We start from the raw sequence: 17,258 nt of genomic DNA, 5'->3' as shown, positions 1-17,258 counted from the left end.
TCGCTCTGCACTTGCCCTGAGCAACTGGTTTAGGGCAAAGTCTACTTTTACTTGCTGACAGTGGCTTTTTTTTGTTTGTTTGTTTGTTGTTTTTTTTTTTTTTTTTTTTTTTTTTTTGCCTACTTCTGGCTATTGATGGCGGTGCTCCTGCTGTTAGTGGTGCCACTGGAAAAAAAAAACGAAAAACTTCGGTAAATTACCTGTCAGGGCACCGCGGCGCTGCCGGCTTGGCCGGTTCGGTCCGGCCCAGGCCGGTCCCGGCCGCCCGGTCCCGCCCCCCCCCCCGCGGGAGCAGGGCCCGGAGGGAGCAGGGGCAGCCCCAGGCCCACGGGGCATCGGGTGCCGCCGTGGGGCCGGACCGGGGCCGTGGTGGGGCAGGGCGGCCCCGGGCGGCGCTGAGATGGCGGCCGGGCTGTTGGGGCACCGCGGGGGGGGCGGAGGGGACTGGCGGCACCCGGACAGTTGAGTACAAACGGCTGAAATTTGGGGATCCCGTTTTTGATGAAATACGCCTATTAATTCTTAATTATACCGTCCGGATTAGTCCTCAGAAATCTGATCCTCGCCTCACAGTGGAAAGAAAGGAAATATTTCCAGTAAACGGTTTGGAGTCTGGTGTTTTCAAAGAGAAAGTTTTGCCTCAGAAATGTTTTTGAAAGCTGCTTTTAATTTCCTTCCCAGTTCTGCTTTTCAATTAAAATATTATTTAATTTTCTGATTAAAAAGAACTGGGATTTTTCAACCATCTATGTTTATCACTAATCACTGCCAGTAAAAATAAGCATTAATTACAGCAGCTGGGCTGTAATTGTTGGCTCAGACTTCAGATACCAGTTCTACATTGCTGTGTTTTCACTGTAATCACACCGCACTGGTACCAAAGGAAGGGGGAAATGAGGCAAAATCATGAACTTCAGGTTTAAAAATTCCCTTTTGCCTTCAAGCATGAAGGAGAAAATACCAGGATTCGGCTGGATCTTTTTCGATTCAATGTGTTTCGCCACCCTGGTGACCCGCCTGAGGAACCTGCTTCACAAGGACTTGCAGTTTGGCCACATTATGTTTCACAAACGGTGGTAAAAAGTACGTTGGCCGCCTTGACCACGTCTGAGATGCCCAAATTACATTTATCATCTGGTACATCTGCCCACCAACACACACATTTTTGCCAAATAGCTGTCTGGGTTTCCTGTAGCAGAGATGCACATCCAATGTCAGCGGCTAGAGCTGACGAAGCCATTGGTAGGGGAAACAAGACACCGCGGTAACGTGGAGCAGAGGCAATATGTCCCTCTCCTGATCCAAACCACACTCCATATTCCTCCTTTCTTGTACAGTGCCTAGGAAAACATGTTTCCACATTTTCGTGTCTGGTGCACAATAAAATTAAATTACTATATTGAGAAAGATATGATCTCCAGCTCGTTTCAGACGCTGCCAGTTGCTATTTTTTCCAGGTGCTGTTTTTGGCTAGGAAAGGCGAAAGGTCCTGTACCTTTAGGGAAAAAGGCTGATCTTCTAAAGGAGGATATGCCAGAGGTGGAAGAACACCTGAGGAAGGGCCTGAGAGATCGTGGGGATGTGTAAAAAATGACAGCAGAGACTGAGAGAAACACAGAAAGAATGTATAATACTTTTTAATGACGGATCTCAGTGTACTTTACAAAAAAGATCAAGGAAAAGGAAAACTGTAAGCCAAGTACTCAATACTTAAGTGTGTCCAAAACCAGCTTCTTCAGCCAAAGAGTGTCTTCCATCTTAGGTTGCACAAATCCAGTCAAGCTGCAGTCTCTTCTTGGAGCTAATAGGGGAGCTGGTCTACAAGAAAGTAATGGGAAGAGCTCGAACAACCTAGATACCGGACACAAAGGCTAGCGAAGTACACAGCACAGCTCAGTGAATAGGCAAAAGTCTCGTTTGCATCCAGCCAAACTTATTGGCAGGCCCGACCCAATTTAAGGCTTGCTTGATTGACAGAGGCTATTCCTCAAAGTCCCTGGGGCATCCTCCACATCGTGCATCCCAGCGTAGCAGCGCCAGACCTGAGCTGGCCTCAGCAGAGCCTCAGGCCTGGCTCTGCACCACCTGCCGTGGTGCCCCCAGGAAGTGTTCCTCGGCCAGCCAGCACGGGACACCTGGCCTGGGTCTGCCTGCTCCTGCAACGATGCTGCATTCAGCTGAACCACCTTCCTGGACTAGGTACCAAGGCAGCCATTTCACAAAGACACAGGTCCGTTTTGGCTGCTGGAGCTGATCAGCCCCACTGGACTGGAGCAAACTCCAAATGGAGCTAGGGCCTGTGCCGAACTCCCTGGCATCCCAGTCCTGGGAAGGGTGTGCAAAAATACCCAAGCTGTCGCTGTGTGCAGGCAGCTGCTCCATGAGACAGCAGCTATATTGCTTCCAATGACAGGCTCACTCTGAAAGCAATACAGCCACAGTCATGCATCACTGCGCTCGTCTAATCCTGCTACCATCCTGAGACAGCGCTCTACCCATGCCACTAATAAGTCCACAACTCAGATAATCTAACCGGGGTAACTGAGAGTTGACTTTCAACATACAGACCAAGGGATTTTTTTCTACTTCTGTTCTAGCTGGAGCACAGATTCTGTAAATTTTCTTTACCTGAAGAGTCTCTTCTGGCATGCCGCTTTGCAGGGAGAAATCTCCTCACAAAGTAAAGGTCAACAAAGAGGTCAGCGCAATCTATTAATAAATAATATATTTTTTATATATTTAATATAATTTATATAATATATAAAAATACATATATAAAAATAATGAATACACAATTGCAATAGCTATTTTCGTTTTCTCTTGCTTCTCTGTTCTAATCTGGATAATAATATGCCATTAAATTGAGGTCAGTAGAAGACTTCTGGCATTCAGGTGAGTGTCCAGGTAACACAGGTTCCCGCACAGGCCTAGCATGGGCACCATCACAGTAACACTTCACACAACAAAGACTGACAACAGCATTGCTGCTACTGTAGCTGTCATTAAACTATCTACTGTAAGGAAGGTCTTAATACAGGTGCATGACAATTAACAGCTTTTTAGTGACACATTTCCCATAAAATCCAACAAAGCTAATCCCATGAAAAGACTGACACAAAGCCTGGCTAAAGAAGAGACAGAATTTGCAATACGGATTTTCCATTCACTAGAACAGGGCTGTGAAACCCTTAGCCCCAAAATATTTTTACTTGTTGCTTTGTTTTCATACTATCCATGTGGGTATCCATCTAGAGTTGCCAGAGCTGCAGAATGGCTGTAATAATACTGCAGAATACACAAGTCCCGTTAAAACTCAGTTCGGCTGGACAGTGTCTTATGTCGACAACCTTTCAGTCTGGAGGCGTCAGCCCTTTCTGACACAGTCTCAGTGGGCACCCAGGAAAAGACCCGATTTATAACTCCTGCCAGAGCTACAGCCCGGAGATTGCTACGCTAAAATGTGCCTGGAGCATTAATTAGTACCATGGGCAAAGTCTCAGACAATGTCTGTAATTTGGGGCTGTGAGTCACACTGCCTTGTTTTCTCATCTGTGCTACAAAGCCTCTCCTGCAGACTTAGCTATGTTACCACAGAGGTGCTTCAGCAAACTTAGCTTATGGCTCTTGGGTGAAGTTGCATCGCTTTGCTGAAAAAGCCTTCCTTCTGCCACTGTGTTTGGAGACTTTGTCAGGGACCCTGTCAACACAGTAGACGAGTCCTCAATAGTCACAGCTCCCAAGTGGTCTGGGACTAAGAGACTCTCAGAGACCATGAAATAACTAGAGAGTTGTCCCCAGTACTTTTAAAATGTCTTAGAAATCATTTCAGCTTGTTGAAGCTGTTCTAGAGGTAAATCGCCCTCCAGTAAATGTGCAACGACCTTAAAATCATCAGAGAAAGAATGTCCTGAAAGATTTTGCAGGCACTTTGAGCAAGAAATACAGCACTTAAAATCAAGAGTGGTACAAGACACTACAGCCTTTGCCACTCTCGCTGAGTAGACAACAAGGCTGTGACTGCGCAAGTTCTTCCAGGGGGTTGTTTACAAGGTTATAAAAGATCCCCAGCTGGAACTGTATCAGTACCAATAATAATAATAGCATTAGCATTTCACGATCAGTCCTCCACATGAAAGATGTAAAGCAGAAGCCAAGTTTTACTCAACCTCAGGCTCCTTTTAGAGCTACTTACACTTGTACCTGATTCAAACTGAATCACCTCATTTAAGAAGCATTTTCTGAGCAAAATAATGGGCATGTTACCTATTGATCTCTCTCTTATTACATTTAATTGTGCAACAAATCAAAGGCACAGGAGCCCGCTGGTGCGAAGGAGCAGAGAGGAGATGTATGTTACATTTGATTGACCAGTAATTGCTGAGGACAGGAGGCTCTTTGGTAGGAGCTGGGCTCAGTAGACAGCCTCGTTAGATGTGTCATTAAAGAGAGCGAACCGTAGCCGTCCAGCCACGCTGAGAAGTCAGTGAAGCAGCACAAGCTCTTTCCAGGGGTGCATATCTTCATCAAGGTGTAATGCAGCACTATCAAGGGGTATGAACCTGTTTTTTTTTCCCAAGAAAGATTAAACCTGGGGAAAGAAGAGGAAATGCAGGAAAGCTCTGTTCCATTTATAGTTGCCTTTGCCCACCCAGGGCATAAGAGCAAAGAGACCACCGGCCATCACATACAACACCCTCCCATAGCAGCCTACTCTGGGAGCACGTCTGAGCGGGGGAAGCAACTCACTGGCCCAGCAAAGACCACATCTCACCATTGACCCTCAGAGATGTATGGCTCATGTCCCGTCGCACTCCACTGTGATCCACTGTAGAAAAGCAAAGAAGCGCCCCTGCTCAGAGCCTGCAATGAAGCAGCGCACATAGTTGTCAGCCCCCTCCTGCAGACCTGCTGCATTACAAAATCCCAGCAGAAGAGGCTGCTTTTAAGAATGAAACAAATGGTGCCATCTGCTGACCAAAGGACAAGGACACCTAGCTCCTTCGCACACACAGCACTGAACCATGAGGTTTTTCTGCCTTCAGCAATACTGCTACACAGGGACAAATACAAATATCTTTTTTTCCCTTCATCTCTACATATTGTATGCAGGCTCAGACAAAATATCTCCTTGGGCAGTATATTATGCAGAATACATGTACGAATAAGCAACTAGAATATGTAATTCTCTGTGGTGGGACTGCCCTGTTGCAACAGTCCCATAGTAGTCCCATACACAATATGTGGTGCATATTACTAGGCTACCAATCAGTAGTTTTGTTGGAGGAACACTGTGTGTGAGGACAAGCTATAGCAAAAAAAAAAAGGGAGAGGGGAGCAAAAGCTGTCTTCTAATCAAGCAAGGTATTGTTTTTAAATCCTGGACTGCTGCTAGTTATCTAACGAGCTCTCCAATACGCAACTTTTGATATTTAACCTATTTTTGTTGTAGCCAACATGCCTTTTGGTAGGCACTCTAAATAACCCATGCTGGGCGTTAATTGTCATGAGAAGACACAAAGGCAAATTAGAAAATAGAACTGCATTTTGCAGGGCCTAAAAACAAGGGCAATAAGCTTGAATTTGATTAAATAAAGGAGTGGAGACACCTAAGAATTAAAAAGAAGATTGACAAAAGACTATTTTAACTTCCTCATGAGAACTGATGGAGCTGTCACATAAGTCAGGTCAGCCAGTGAGGAAAAACCATGACATCAGAAAACAGACTTGTCCAGGAGTGCCAGGGCCAGCTCTTGTTTTTACAAGGGAGAAAGTGTAATCTGAGCTCAGACTGCCGTTCCGACACATGGTAAATTAAAGCAAGCTGAACTCTTATTTTGAGACATGGCTGCTGCGGTTCACCACAGACCTGAAGGTCACAGTAAACACTGGCACTTGACCCATGACAGGGGCTGGCCCCCACCGGGACAGCAGACGCCCTTACGCTGCCCGTTGCCTCCCTGCGCTGGCTGCGCTGGGGGCTCTGCAGCCGTGATGGAGCTCTGGAGCCCGTTTGCGGACAGCGTTTTGAGGTTGGCTGGCACCAGTTTCAATTTAGCTAAAAACACCAGGATGTTGTGCTGTTTCGGTGGCTCAGGAGCCACCTCGTGGCCTGTGCATGAGCCAGAAGAAAGAGTTAACAACAACGAAGGTGTAACCCAGGCAGCTTTGATGGAAAACTCATTTTGAGAGTTTATGAAACTTGCTTCTTGCTGATGTGCAGTCACCCCCTACCCCCGGCAGCTGCACAATATTTCTGAGCTTTTGCCAAATTGTTATCATAACTTTATAAGGTAAGGTACAGCTATGGGGAAAAGGAGTTTTAATCCATACCTATAAACTATGAGCAGAGGGAGAGGGGACCTGAGCGTGATCTTGTCCAACAGAGGAACTTTCAGATAAGCACAGGAAAAAAATTACTGCGTGACTTCTCAACTCAGTGTCATCCTGCTTATTACAGATTAAATTTAGATGACACTGGCATGACCTAATAAACATGTCAGCAACGGTTCAGGTAGATTTCACACACTTGCAGCCCAGTCGAGAGGGCTGTCAGACAAGGATAATTTCTACATCTATAGTGCCGCATAAGAAGCTAGCTCAAATTAGGGCAATAAAGCTTGATCTAGGGTTGTAATGAAAAGTCTGCGTTCACTGTAGCTCTTGTGCCGTCAGACCCGAGCTAATTCTGCAGTGCTTCTCGCCCTGCCTTACATCCTGCTCTCTACTACAGACAGAGCTGAAAGAAATTGCACCGAAGAAAAGTTCAGCCTCAAAAGATGCCATTTTAACACTGTAAATATAAAGACCTTCAGGAAGAGCCCTGAAAGGAAGAAAAATAATGTAATTGTGCCAGTCTGCTGGGTTGTTAATGGTTTTCATTCATACCGACTCCTGGGTTTTAACTTGAAGGAGGAGAAATACAAAGACCAAGAATGAGAAAGAAGGCCTGGAGGTGCCAAAGGAGGAGTTTTAATTTTATGAATGTTCTTAAGACACGTTAATATTGATAAGGTAATTCACTCAGAAACAGGCATTTCCCTCTGCACATGACTCACGGGGCTGGTTAACAGAACGTAGATGCCACTGAATCAAATATTTAAGAGCAGTGGAATACAACCTGGCAAAAGAGGCTCTATTCTGCAAGGATGGAGTTGCCAATCTTCCTGACCCTGCTAGCCTATAAATCTTCATCTGGCTGAGAGCCACACAGTGCATATCCCATGCTGTGCAGAGCCACGGGGCAGGGGAGCACTGGGGTTTGTGTGCAGGCTGGAGGGGAGACCCCCATCCCCAGGTGTCCTGCCTGGGACAGTGTCCCACCAGTCTGTACAGCAGAAGCCAAATGGGTTTGGCAGGTGCTTGGGTTTGAGGGTAACTGCTAACACTGGTCCTAATAGCCCTTTTGGGCTCTCCTTGTCCAGTCCAATACATCAATTATTTTTGTACTCACAAAGCCCCACCACCAGTCACGTGCCATAGCGTCGGGATGGGAGAGGCACTTGAAGAGCTTGCAGGATGTGCAGATAGAGAGCTCCACGCCAGCCGCTTCTGCATGAGCAGCATGCTAACAAGAACATTATCCTTTATCAGCACAGCTCAAAGCGCTGAGCTTCATATTGTTGGTAACAGTAAATATTAAAGGTGCTACAGCCATTATATATATATATTATCTTTCAGTCTGTCAAGCAAGCATTACAGGAGGGGGCAGTGGCAATTACAGAAGGTAATTACAGGTGAAGACAACACAGTTTATCATGGCAGATGACAAATTGCAAGAAAGGATGAAGGACTCTGGTTCTGTCTGGGCAATTCGTACAGATTAAACAATAACTTTAAAATAATTAACCTAGCAGAATGTAATGATTTTTAAAAACAGTTTAAATGGTGTTTAATTAGTTTAAATGAACTGTCCCATTAAAACCCACATCCATCATTTTGATTTGGAAGGGAAGTTTTAATAAGTCCAGCCCTCAGCACAGTTTTAGTAACAGTATTGCAGATTAATAGATAAATGTCTCAGATGGAAAATACTCTAATACAGTGAACTTGTAATTAGATCTGGTAAGCATTTCTCTGGAAGTTAAAAATCAGAGAGAATGGCAATAACTTTAATGGAAATGTTTTGCTATGTTTTTAACTATTTGTAATGACAGATAACTGTACATTTATACTAGGACTATCAGAATTTATGATCTGTAGCAGCAAAATTACAGGCTTCTAACATGGAAAGTGAAAAAAAAAAGTGTGAAGTGCTCAGATTCCACAATGGAAATAATAAAAATGTCACAACAATAAGAGGCAGTATCCAAGCAGGATCATGCTGACAGACGCTGCAGCGAGAGCATCTTTTAAGAAGGTCCTCACAGCTCGGGGCCCTTCTGAATCTGGCCCCCCACTATTGCTGGCACCAGTCAGGCAGCAATTTTCACCGACTGATCAGACTCCGCTAGCGCTATTGAAAAAGTGGCTCCGGCAGCTCATTCCTTTGGAAGTGAGGAGCCCTCTCCTCACGTCCCACCTGTACTCGCTCAAAGCCAGTGCGTGTGGGGCGTGTTGCAGGGTTGTGCGGCGGCTCGCACAGCCCTGACCCACAACAGTGTGACAGCTAAATGAAGGAGGCCTCTATCAGAGTGCCTGACCTTGCAATAATTACCGAAGAACAAGGGATGCCAGGGCTAAAAGTACTAGGAAAAATACATACTAGGTGGAAAACGGAGCAATTAAAAGCCCACATTCCTCTGTAAATAAGAAAAGGATTTAAGCAGCACTTTACTCTGTGTCCACAAGCAGTGGGTGCTAGAAAAAGAGAAAGGCTGATTTCTGATAGCCATTGATTCTCAGGCAGTTTGTGTTGAAACAGTTTTCAGTTAGCTCTGACAAGGCTAACTGGAACACTGTATTTCAGAGATCTGAGGAGATCTGCATTCCAAGCAAGCAAAAAAGGAGCAGGGAAAATAAATTACATTAAGAAAAAAGAAGTGAAAAGACACTTTGTGACTGATTCAGGGCTGGAGGGCCTGCTTTGCACTAGTGGAGAGCAAAGTGAGCCCCCGATAGGAACCAGAAGAAGAAGTTTGGATAAAACACTCAGAAAATACAAGTGTCTGCAGGCCTCGTTTCTCTATGATGGCATTTAGTCCAAGTCTAAATGTAGGGTTTAAGGCATGATTTCATGGGACAAGGTGAGCTGACCTAATAGCTCCATTCCATGGAAAAGTGTGAGGTCCTGCTACCATGTTTTTGGACCTAAGTCTTTCCCTCCTCCCAGCTGCGTGCTCCCACCATTTACCTTGTGCCAGCTCTGGCAGTGATCAGTTCCTCTCAGTGAGCTTCTTCCTTATCCCAGAAGAAAGCTGTTCCAGCAAAATATATGGGTAGTTTTCTGTGAGACGAATCAGTTTAGTGTAAGGTTGTTGGGTCCAACAAGTACCAGCCCGGTGGACAAGGCTGGACCACTCAGCTGGGAGTGAGAAGGAAAAAACAGAGAGGCAGGGGGAGAAGACTTCCCTCATTAGTGGCAGCAGGTTGTTGTATTCGGTTCAGCAGAATGTGAAACTAGTTAAAAAAAAAAAAAGTAGAAGATTGAGAAGAATGTCATAGCACCATTAGTTGTGTCTTCATTCGTACATGGTTGGTACACCAGAAGAGATGGCATGCACTTTATCATCCACAGTCATGTTACTTCATTTTATAACTCAGCATCATTTAACAGTGTCCAAATCATCTTCTAGGATTTAAATATATTTACAGTTACACAAGAGGAAAACTCACAGTAAATTTATTGACACAGATTATTTTGCCTGGATTTATATCCTGGTAATTGCAAATAGAACTGTGGCTAAGATAAGACTTAAATTTGTAGGATCTCTTAAGTTACTACAAATCTCTGACACATTCATGGCACCCCGTCCAAACTGTTTCCTGAAGAAGACAGAGGATCTGTGGAGAAAAAGATGGTTTATTATATTCCAGCTTCCATAGCTGGGAATTTAACTTATGTAGCTCCACTGACTTCAGCACATAACCATTTTTTAACATTTAGCAAGCTAATGTAGAATGCTAATGTATCATTCAAGACATGGAGCAAATAAAAATTACTCCCTTAATACTAATTTACACAGCTGACTATGATCCAAGCCTGCTGGCCTTATCCTTGTCCCAGTGTACTCACTGGGAGGTCTTAACAGTTGTGGACAATTGTCCCATTGCAGGTGAGTAGAGGCTGTGTTGTTTCTGACCCAGTCTTTAGGTTCAAGCATTCATATTTACATATTTAACCAACTCTATCCCCAAGACAAATTTTCATGGGATTGCTGAGCTGGTGCTGAGCTGACATGGAGCTTGCAGACAGTGACAGGTAGGCCATGTCCCTCACTCCTTTCTTCTCCACATCTCTTTCCTGAGCATGCTCTTGGCCAAAAACCACCTGTTCTGATGATGGTTGAGCAAATTTAAGTCACGGACCAAAAAAAAAAAAAAAAAAAAAGGGAAAAAAGAAGCTTTTTCTTTTTGTTGCATTGTTCTCTGCTGAGTTAGTGAGCTGAATTGTGTGGAAGAGATAGGAGAAAGTGAGAAGCCAGTGGCTGGAAGCAGTTCACTGGACAGGAGCAGCTCAGACATTCCCCCGTTAAACAGCATGACCTGCCCTGCCTGCTTCAAGGAGAACCACATCACGACAATAGCAAGGAAAATGGAAGAGAAAGGAAGATAAGAAAAAGACCTCTGCACCTTCTGCACCTCCAGCACTACATGAACAGCGTGCTTGATGTCCTAAACTGACACACTGGCGTCACCGCTCAAGTGTAGCCTCTTCTGGTTCTGACACAACAGTGAAATGGTGCAAACCTTGTGCAATACAGTATGCCTTGTCAAGCCCAGAACTTGCCTAACAGATTGCAGTCACTGTTCAGCATGGGAAAATTGGGTGCATTCAAATGCAAACCTCTCCAAAGAGTTATGACTTGCAAGCACACACAAATTGGTTCATTTTATATATATATATATATATTTATATATATATATACATATTTAAAAAACAACATTAATCCCTTTTTAATCAAAGTTGGAAGGGTTCACACACCTGGAAAACCTAGGACATTTGCACAGAAGAGCTGATAAGTGCTATCAGTGCCTCCTCGTTGATTCTTCAGTGGCAGCTTCACACTTCTTGCAGTTCTGCAAGCATTGATTTAAAATGGCCTGTAACACTGCCAGCTCAATTTAACACCAAGAAGCTGAAGGTAGTAAAAGAAGGGAGGGAAAGAATATGCAAACAAAGTGCTACAAGGGAGTCTACAACTCGGAAATATTTCTCATTATATTCTGGTAAAAACATTGCTGTTCCCTTCTGATAGACTTCTCTTTTCACTTTATGTGAAAACCAGGGAAATCTAAAAGCATTCCAGGACTTTTGATATCCCAACATCAAATTTTAGTAATCAGCTACTTACATTTGACCTTGAAAGTTCCATTTTCCCAAGTTGGCTAGTAAGTCATTTTGCATCTTGTGCACATAGCATTGCACATGAGAAAGAAAGATGCTTATTTTTCCAATGGCTGCAATATAATCACTCTGTGTGCACTAAGGAAACCATGCACAAACTCTGTGAGATCCATCCCAAATAGCAGTAGATGACAGAGTGCTCAAAGCACCCACTTTGGTTACCCAAGGGGCCACCATTAATTTTAAGACTAGTGCAACTGGCTCCTTGCTAGCCCCAGGAGGAAATGTCATTAATATTTCTTCAGTGTAGGTATGGCATCTAGCCCAGTATTCTCTATTGCCTTGACTTTTTGTTGTGCTTTTGTGTTTCAAAATGAGTGCATAAATCCATACTGTCAAACCAGTTCTCCCAAAGGCCCAGTCCCTTTGACATGGCCATTTATGTATAATTTCTAAAGCCGACAAAGCTCCAATGCCTTGTGCTAGACTGTAAAGGGTCCTGGCCACCCGGCTGGCGCTCACCTGATGATTTGTTCAGTTTTAAACTTTGCAGGTGCAAATTTCCTTGAGGCAGGCACCAGTCTGCATACAAGCAAGTCTCTTACACGAGGTTCTCCATTTTGCATGGGATCAGCAAATCCATAAGTCTACCCAGAAATACTGTGATTTCATGAGGCTTTGACAGGACTAAGGATATGCCGTTTTGAAGCAGCTTGCAGTGCCATGTCCAAATCGTGGCCAGGACCCCTACCTGGGGAAGAAGAAATCAGGCCAATTTCCACTGGCCCCATTTAGATATCCTAGACTTAATGTAATTAAGATTTCTCTTGAAGATGAGAAGTTATTCAATTCATGGCTTCAGTGTTTCAGTTTTTAAAACTATATATTCCCCATGGCGTGTGCTTTTTGCACTCCCTGCTGGCTTTTCAAAATGTTCCTGGGGCAATTTATGCCTATATAGATATAAATCAATCTTCGTCCTGCATCTATCAGTGAAAACACATCTGCCTCTGACGCTTGCTGTACAATGCGTGCAGTAGAGGGGCAGCTTATCCCGGAAAGAGGCATAGGCAGCCCGTATCTGCTGTGACATAAGTTCACGCCAGTGAGCTGTAGTGGAAATATCCATACTGGGAGTGGGGGGTAGACAGGTGATAATTGCCTTTCAGGTGCTTATTGACTGACTTGCTAGGCAGGAAAGCAGAAGTAGCAGCTCTTGAGTCGTACAGGATGCAACTTGGAAAGCTGCTTTGAGTTCTCACAGGGGATTTTTTTCTTTAAATGAATGATGGTACGCAGTAGCTAGAGCGGCTTGCCAACAGCATACATTGTTATTTCTTCCTCTGTTATGAAAGGATGCAGGATAATGAGTAAGAGCCTCCCTACTAGGCTAGAAAGGTCGAGATCCTCTTTACGGCTCTGTCAGTGTTCTTGACTGATTTTCTGCTAACTGAAGAGAAAAGATTTCCCCTTTTTTTCAGTGGGTTGAAATTAGCTAATGAGAACTTTTGCTGATCAGTTTGTTTTTGTAAACCAAGTATTTAGCTACTTTGAGGGATTCTTCTCCTTTTCCCACCTAAGCTGCAACTCTCCTTTACCCCTCTGCTGATTCCCTTTCTCTGTTTTAGACTCTTCTGTGTTCTTCTGTTCTCTGACAGCCTGAAGCTGGGACTGGGAATGGGTAAGAGGCTTTCTACTGTCAGCATGCGAGGAAAGACTTGAAAATACTCCCTTTTTTCCCTTATATTTTCCTTTATTAAAATTAAAGGCAAGACAGAAGACATCCAAAGAACTGGACAAGAGCAGTTGCTTTAGGAGCACAACCATTCCTGAGATATTTTGGATTCTCACTAGAGTCAATTAATGGAACAAATATCTTTGCAAAGGTGTATTCTCAACTACCTTTCCTTGGCCTTGAAGCCAGCAAGTTCCTGTGCTATCCTGTAATTAAGAAACATGCACTGAAACAGTCTTTCTGCTGTAGGAATCATGACAACAGTGAGTGAATAACTCAAACCAAATGCCTTGGTGGCATTTGCCTCTCCCTCTTGTTCTGCTAAGTGTCTGCAAGCAGATTTCTTTCCTCTTGAACTTGGTTTTAAAGCACTAAATTCTCCATCTGTATTGCATTTCTAAATTTTTGCTTAGCTACCTTATCTGGTCTGTGTGTTTCTACTCTTTAGATTAGATGACTTACTCTTATTTTAAAATCACATTTCTAACATGAGTGCTAGGGACAAGGGGATTTCTGGGATCATTCATGTAGGAAAGCAAAATCTGATATTTCTGTTGCCAGTAATTTTTTTCACCAGGAAGTCTTTAGAGAGCTCACTATAAGGCAGGACCACCAGTAAAGGCAATTCAAATGTGTAACCTTGCTCTGTATTCACCAACCTCTACCTGAAGCTTTTAAAAGTCTTTCACACTGGAAGCCAAGGAGAGCTCGCTGTTGAAAAGAACCTATTTTCCGACCACTTGAAGCAAATAGTTTCTAAGAAGGAGAAGTGGTGTGGGAAATGAACTATACATATTGTGCCTTGAAAACAACCTTTGCTGTATTATAAGAGACTTGGTCTTGATAGGGAGAGGCCAGTAACAAGTGAGGAAACCAACATACCTTTCTCATGATCATGTTTGATCACTTTGGCAAGATCCCAAATTTCTGTTTTCAAACCCATTTTTTTTTAGGTGCACTTTTACTTGAAAAGACACTCATGGATTTTCTCTGTAGTCTTGCCAAAGTGATGCTCCCAATAAATTAAAACAGCTCCCTGACCACTGAAGACTGGGACAATTTTTTCACTAAAAAATGGTTTTACAGAGCCATCTCCTCCTTTCACCCTGACTTCCATCTGCATTAGGCAATAACATGAGGGAAATATAGGACAGTCTTGTTTCTCAGCTCTACTGAAAGAATCTCAAGCAATTATAGAGCCACTAAGAACATGGGAGGCAAGGCATGAAGAGGTCATCTTATCATCCTGCCGTGTGGCCCAGGCCAGGTTAAAGAATACCCCAAAGCAACATAGTCCTTGTGCAACAGACATTTTCGATATTTATTTTAAAATCTCTTTTTTCCTAGCCCACTGTATTTCAATACAGTGGAAGGAACATCCGCATTTATAACTCTCAGATGATGACAGATGTAAAAACATATGTATGTGTGAAGGTAGGGTGTAGGAGTTTAGCACTGCTTTTAACAAAATCTCACAGGCAAGGTGTTAAACACACTTTGCTGCAAAAATGGAGTAACTTGTATCTTGGGCAGTTTTTCTGAGTGTCTGAAACACTTCAGAGGCTGATGCTGTGACTTTGATGAATGGAACAGGTAAAGGAAATTATTAAAAGCAGTCCATTTGCTATTGGTTTACCGATAGGCTCATTTTAGAAGAGCTCTGTTCTTCTACTCTTAACTGAGATTGTGATGCTGTTATCCATGGTACCGAGGAGCTGCTCTCTGTGCAAATGTGTTTATGGGACTCTGCATAGCTTCCCCAATATTTCAAGATGACTGTGGTAAGTAAATTAGCTTCAGCGACTGAGACAGCAGATGTATTATATGTTTTTTTCTCACTAAGCAGGATCCTAAACTGTTAGGTTACAGGAGAAGGCTGATGCCAACATAAGAACTAGGACATTAAACACATCAAAAAGCATCTTGGATAAACCTGGCACCACAGATGACACTGCAATGAATTGAGGGAAAACTGCCAGATACTAAATTTATGTTAATAAAACAAAAAACTTGGGAAGTCCAGGTCCATAAAAAGCTGGTTTCAGTAAACTACCCGGAAGTCCAAAAATCTGACTTTTGCCTCCCATGTAAAAAATAAACTGCACAATTGCCATAGCTTTTTAGCTCCCACTAGCTTCTCTCTTCTGAATGCCACTGTTAGCGACTATTCACAGCTCCTTTAAAATATCCTGGGCTCCTGAGTGCCCGCCAGAAATGCATGCCAGCAGCTCAAAAGGGATTTTTGAATAGAAGGAGAAAATGTGCATGTGCCCAGCTGAAAGGAGGCCTCATTTCATTTACTCTTGCGGAGGAAAGCAAGTGTGAAGGGGAGATTCTCAAAATGCTCTGCTCGAGTGCGGCCGGCAGAAAACGTGCCTTTTTTCTCAGTGCTCGTATTCTGATTTGCAGGGTGAAAGGAGGCCAGAACAATCCCACTTGTCTTTGGGCTCACAAGGAGGATTTTGCAGTTGATTTTTGTTAACAGAAGCATTTTGTAGACGCTAACTAGCAATATTAGCTTCTACCAGTGGTTTTAGCAGGCCTGTGAAACTGAAGGAGATACTTCTTCTCAAGGTTTCTGTATGTGCAGTGATCTACTTCTGCCACCTGGAAGAGGTAACAGAGAAACAAAGCCTACTGTCAGGAGACCTCGGGTCACTATCCAGGCATCTGCACACTCCTTTCTTGGGAGGAAAAAGTAGGATTTTACAAGTAGGGATTTTATAATCTCCCACAGGATGTCAGTTTCTTAAAATGTATAGAAAAGATGATTGTTCCTTTAAAGATATATGGCTTCCATGGACTGCTAGAGAAGCATATCAGTTATATCTCTAATTCCCCGAGTTATCTTCCTTGAGAGAAATGAAATTTTTAAAAGTTTTGTTTCCTCCCAAATACTGCAAGGTAAAACAGAAAAATTTTTCTGTAGGAAAGATTCTAAGGATGTAATATATTAGTTTCAGTGACGGACAGGAAAGGTAAGATGGCAAATTAAATAATGCAGTACCCAATTAAATAATTTAAATAACTACACATTAAACATTTTTTCCTAGGAAAGTGGGTAACTTTTCCTATGGCTATTCTTCAGAGAGCTGAGGTGACTATTCCTCACACCTTGGAAGTGTTTCTATCTCTATCTCATCAAGAGGTTTAATTTGAACGCTACTTAGCTTTACTTTAGATTTCCCTGTGTATACCTGTCTCCTGCTCCGGTCAGAAGCACTCCCGCCATTCATGTGCAAATACGTCGAAAGAATTACAAATTTAATTGTGTTATAAGCTGCTATTTTAGCTATCTTAATATCTGTACTTCAATCATGGCAAACCAAACAAACCCTATAATGTTTTCCCAGGCCCTTCCTTAAGTTAGCTTTATCTTTTATAAGAAGCTTAGGTGTTTTCTAGAAGGTTTAGAGCCTTAAATTTTCCCCCCGATACTCTTTGAACTGTTTACAATTTTCAAACTTCATGTTTGTCTACAGATGATACCTTGGGCTTTAGGATTATTTTCTTTACAAAAGCAGCATAAGGTGTAGCATTTTTGCAGCTCAAGTCTTTTGCTCGGCTGCAGACTTTCAAACTTGGTTGATTTTGATCTCAGCATGGCCATTTCCTGACTCGCATAGTCCAGGCAGACAGACTTTTCCATTGCTGTGCGCAGGTGGTCTCTTCTAGCAATGGCTCTAATGGGCGATAGCTTGTCCTCACAACTGCTAATAGCTTGTGATTTTCCATGAAAACCAAATTCCCTCCTGCTACCGGGCTGCACTCACAAGGCCTGCCTTTGTTTCAATCAAAGCAACAGGGAAATTTAACAACAAAGACCTATTGTGGGAGCTCGCTGACCCCCAGCCTCCAAAAATGTCCTGAACTGCTGACTTTTTCTCCGCAAATTAGCAGCTGTGGTTTTCACATACATGCTTTACAATAGCATCACCTTGTCCTACCAGCAAGCCGGAGATCTCACGAAGATAGGTACAATATAAAGAGAGGGAGAAACAGATGCTGCCGTGGGGGGATTACAGCTTAAATCGAGCAGGACAGACTAGTTAGGGAGAAGTTAAAACTTATCCTCGTTTT

General features: G+C 43.3%; 1 protein-coding gene and 1 long non-coding RNA gene across 2 annotated transcripts in view; one reads left to right on the top strand and one right to left on the bottom strand.

The window, feature by feature from the left end:
• Positions 1 to 1,643: 1,643 nt before the first annotated feature.
• On the bottom strand, positions 1,644 to 9,606 carry LOC112978816 (uncharacterized). The gene is made up of 3 exons (XR_003258025.2): positions 9,290 to 9,606; positions 2,629 to 2,709; positions 1,644 to 1,818 (listed from the first exon to the last, which is right to left on the bottom strand). It is a non-coding gene; the product is annotated as an uncharacterized LOC112978816 (long non-coding RNA).
• A 472-nt stretch (positions 9,607 to 10,078) lies between these two features.
• The window catches only part of LOC112978810 (cryptic protein-like), a 32,796-nt gene continuing 25,616 nt past the window's right edge, over positions 10,079 to 17,258 (top strand). The window contains 1 exon segment of the mRNA XM_026092540.2: positions 10,079 to 10,211. Within this exon segment, the coding sequence (XP_025948325.2) occupies positions 10,079 to 10,211 (133 nt within the window).

This window comes from Dromaius novaehollandiae, chromosome W, assembly GCF_036370855.1.
Source record: "Dromaius novaehollandiae isolate bDroNov1 chromosome W, bDroNov1.hap1, whole genome shotgun sequence".
Lineage (NCBI taxonomy): Eukaryota > Metazoa > Chordata > Aves > Casuariiformes > Dromaiidae > Dromaius > Dromaius novaehollandiae.
The sequence above is the reverse complement of the archived record's forward strand: the minus strand, read 5'-3'. Positions and strand labels throughout refer to the sequence as shown.